We start from the raw sequence: 3647 nt of genomic DNA, 5'->3' as shown, positions 1-3647 counted from the left end.
CTGCTGGGGGCTGGTCAAGGACTTAGACATCAGGGTGGGGGGTGAGGGACTTGACCAGTGATGGAGATTCTAACTGAACTGACTTGGCAAGATTCTTTGCTAAAACTGGGTTTAGCAGGACCAAGTTGAAGCCTCATTGAGAAGAGGGCTCAGAGGGGCCGGACTGAAGTTTGGGCAAGGAGGGCGTCCTGGGGGCTGGCAGTCCTTGGCTCACGCAGCAGGCGGACTCTGTCTCATCTTCACATGCTGTCCTCCCTCTTTGTGTCTGTCCCTTCTCCCCTTGGAGTGGTACCAGTCATATCAGAGTCCTTCCCCAGTAGGACTCACTAACTCACACCTTAGTGACATCTACACAGACCCTATTCCCAGGTAAGGTCACAGTCACAGGTACCAGGTTCAGACTTCAGCCTGTCTTTGGGGTGACATGAACTCATCCCACAGTAGCTTCCCCCTCATGCCCTGATCCACTGACCCCCAGGGCTTCAGATGAAACATGAGGGCTTCCTACAGGCATTGATTTTAGGTCTGTGAGCTGTACTTTCTGGCCTTCTTTGCGTTCCTTGAACACATCGAGCTAATTCCTAAACTCAGGGCCTTTGCACCTGCTGTGTGCTCTGTCTGTCATCCCCTCCCAGATCGTCCATGGATTGTCCTTGTTATTCAAGATTCACTAAAATGTGACTTCCTCAGAGAAGGGAGTTGAGCCGTTCGAGGTGAGATTAGAGAGGTAGAAAGGGGCCAGATCTTGTCAGTAGCAATGAGAATGGAAATAAGGGAAGACCCATGAGAAGAGTTGGGGAAGGATTGACCAGAGGTGTGGCTGATTGAACGGGGTGAAGGAGAGAAAGAAATCCCAGAGTAACTCCCAGGTTCCCCACTGGGGGTCATGGGTGACAGTGGTGGCCATTGACCAGGACACAGAGAACAGGCCCTCCGGAGGGAGTGTGGTAGGTGCGGGGAGGGTGGGCCTGGGACAAAGGTGAGTTCAGGGAGCCTGCTGGGGCCTGTGGATGACAGGTGGAGGTATGGTTCAGACCGGTGGGGAAGATAAGGGCCGGGGCATGGCCAGCTCTGTGGATGGACAGAGAGCTCAGGTGGCCATAGTCAGGCGGTGGAGGGGACTCAGAGTGACTCACACTTTACTTACCGCCATTGCAGAGCAGCACCCACTGAGCCACCCTCACGTCCCCTTCCTCCCTGTCCAGTGTGTGGGCTCCCCTGGGTGAGCCTCCCGGAAATGGCCTCTCTTTGTTTGTTTGTTTTAAATCCTTCTCCTCTGGTCCCTCATCTGCTAAACTCATTCACGAGACATGCATGGGTGATGATGGCTTGATGCACACTCCCAGGGTGTTATTTACATTCCAATGGCGTTTCCTGAGCTTTGGTTGAGAATTACTGGAGAACCTTTCAGGCAGTTGTGGGTGACAGAATCAACTACGACATACTATTCTGCCAGCTGGGGAGTTAGCCCCCGGCATCTTGCGGGCCGACCGGCATTTGTGGATGCTGGGCCCACATGTGGAAAGAGCAGTGGCTTCGGAGCCACGCCCACCTGGGTGTGAACGGAAGGCCCTCTATATACCGGTAGTGTGGCCTTAGGCTTTAGTTTCCTCATCTGTAAAATGGGGATAAGATACACTTGCCTGACCTTTGAGACACCCAGATTGTAACTGGCCCAGTGCCTGGTGCATCCCAGACCCTCCGTACATGGTACTTGTTATTAATGGATTTGGTCCACGGTGTCTGTGCCCCCGTTCTAGGGACAGAAAGAGGAACCAAAGGATCCTAGCAGGCGCAGTCTCACACTCCCGTGTGTGTGTGTGTGTGTATGTGTGTGCGCGCGTGCGTGTCCTGCTGGGGCCCCCGGCGCCGGTGCTGCTAACCGCCCCTCCTGTCTCAGTGTGCCCTCCTGGTGTCCTCCCTGAAGAACCAGTGCAGAAAGGACCTGGAGAGGGCAGCCCTCTCGAAAGAAAAGCCGAAGATGCTCAAGCGCAGAAGCCAGCCTAAGAGACTCTATCCTTCCGAGCCCACAGCCGCCTCGGCGGCCAGAACGGTTTGACTCCCTCCCTAATAACACACAGGGTGTTGTTTCTGCCGTGTCTCCGGGTCTTTCCTAGATCTCGCAGTGCCCTGGGCCGGGGGGACGGGGCAGGGTCCTCAGGAGGGTGTCCTGTGGGTGCCTCCAGGCCCGGCCTCTCGGGGGACCTGCTTCTCAGCTCGGCACCTCTGGCCGCCTCCCCACCCCCACCGATGGCTCTGCCTGGCTATCCCAGGCTTGGCCCCGATCTGGGTCCTCAGGGCCCCCTGAGATTGGAACCCACCTGACTGTAAGGCAGGGAGCTCATCCCGGAGGGACTCGGGGGCACGGGAACGGAGCTGTCGGGTATCACGGGGCCTGGCAGGAGCCCGCGGGTGGCCTGGCTGCTTATCTGCAGTCGCAGCCCGTCAGCTCTGTCCTGCCTCGCGCCAGAGGGGCCTGGAGACGTCTGGCTGGGGAGACCCAGACTGCTCAGGCACAGAGGGGCCGAGAACTCGCGGCTCCCGGCCTCGGGCGGAACTTTTCCGGCAGCGCTGCCTCACTCCGGCCCGGCCGGTTCTGCGAGAGGCTGTCACACAGGCACTGCTCTGCTTTCAGGGCCGCCACCAGGTTTCAGGAACCTCCCAGGTTCTGAGGCGAAGCCCTGTCATTCCAGGATCTGCCTCTCGGGCCTTCAGCACTGTGAGCTGGCTCCCTGCGGGGGCCTCCCGAGCCCAGGGCCGGCCTGGAGTCAGCTCATCCCCAGGTCCCAGCTGGCCCAAGGCCCTGCTGACCTCACGGTCACACGTTCTGGTTGTGTCCAGTAATGAAAGGCCCCTCCCTTAGAACAGGTGCCCGTTAGGGCACAGCTACCGAGTGGCCGTCTATGGGGCTGGAGGCCCAGAAGCGCCGGCCCAGGAGGAAGAGGAGTAGGTGACACGAAGAAAGTTCTGGCAAGTCCACACGCATGCACTATTTCACCTCAAAAGCCAGAGTGCCCTCTGAATCTGCAGCAGGAGATGAGGCCAAAATGTCTGCGAATCTGGTCCCTGAGGCCCCGCCTGCGGAGATTCCTAACGGGCAGATTGCGGCTGGGGTGACGGGTGCCCCGCCACAGAAGATAGGCCGCTGACGGGGAAGGCCACCTGTTTTCTAGAGCCTTAGAGACGGCCCTGCCAGGGGGAGCAGTCCCCCCGCGAGAGCTGTGACGTGGCGTCCGCTCGGTGGCAAGGCGGGCACCCCACCAGGTGAGGCTGGGTCGGCGGGGCACAGGCTGTGGGGAGGCGTGTGAGTACCGATGGGCACCACGGTGATCAGCGATCAGGGGTCTTGATCCTGCGCCGGCCCTTCGCTAGGACGCCCGCCTGAGCTTGCGGCAGTGCAGGCGGCGGGTCAGCTCCCCATGTCACCGGTGAAGAAAGTCAGGGCTGGGAAGCGTGACTGGTGCCCGCGGGTGGCGACAGGCACGGGTGTTTTTATGAAAGGACTCAGCGCCCAGGACCTAAGAGCGGGTGCCTCACTTCCAACATCAAAGGCATGGCCGAGGGGCTCCGAGCAGGGTCCGGGGACCGCGGGACCAGGGTGGAAGCTGCTCTCCTTCCTGGCGCTGGGAGCGGGGGGGGGGGGGGGG

General features: G+C 59.8%; 1 protein-coding gene across 1 annotated transcript in view; it reads left to right on the top strand.

The window, feature by feature from the left end:
* Positions 1 to 3647, top strand: part of VWA3A (von Willebrand factor A domain containing 3A) — a gene marked incomplete at its 5' end in the record, with an annotated part of 37027 nt that overhangs the window by 15030 nt on the left and 18350 nt on the right. Inside the window, one exon of the mRNA XM_015563922.1 lies at positions 1901 to 2053. Coding sequence (XP_015419408.1) covers positions 1901 to 2053 — 153 coding nt within the window. The remainder of the gene's footprint in view (positions 1 to 1900; positions 2054 to 3647) is intronic.

The sequence above is a fragment of the Myotis davidii genome, unplaced genomic scaffold (assembly GCF_000327345.1).
Source record: "Myotis davidii unplaced genomic scaffold, ASM32734v1 scaffold150, whole genome shotgun sequence".
Classification (NCBI taxonomy): domain Eukaryota; kingdom Metazoa; phylum Chordata; class Mammalia; order Chiroptera; family Vespertilionidae; genus Myotis; species Myotis davidii.
The sequence above is the reverse complement of the archived record's forward strand: the minus strand, read 5'-3'. Positions and strand labels throughout refer to the sequence as shown.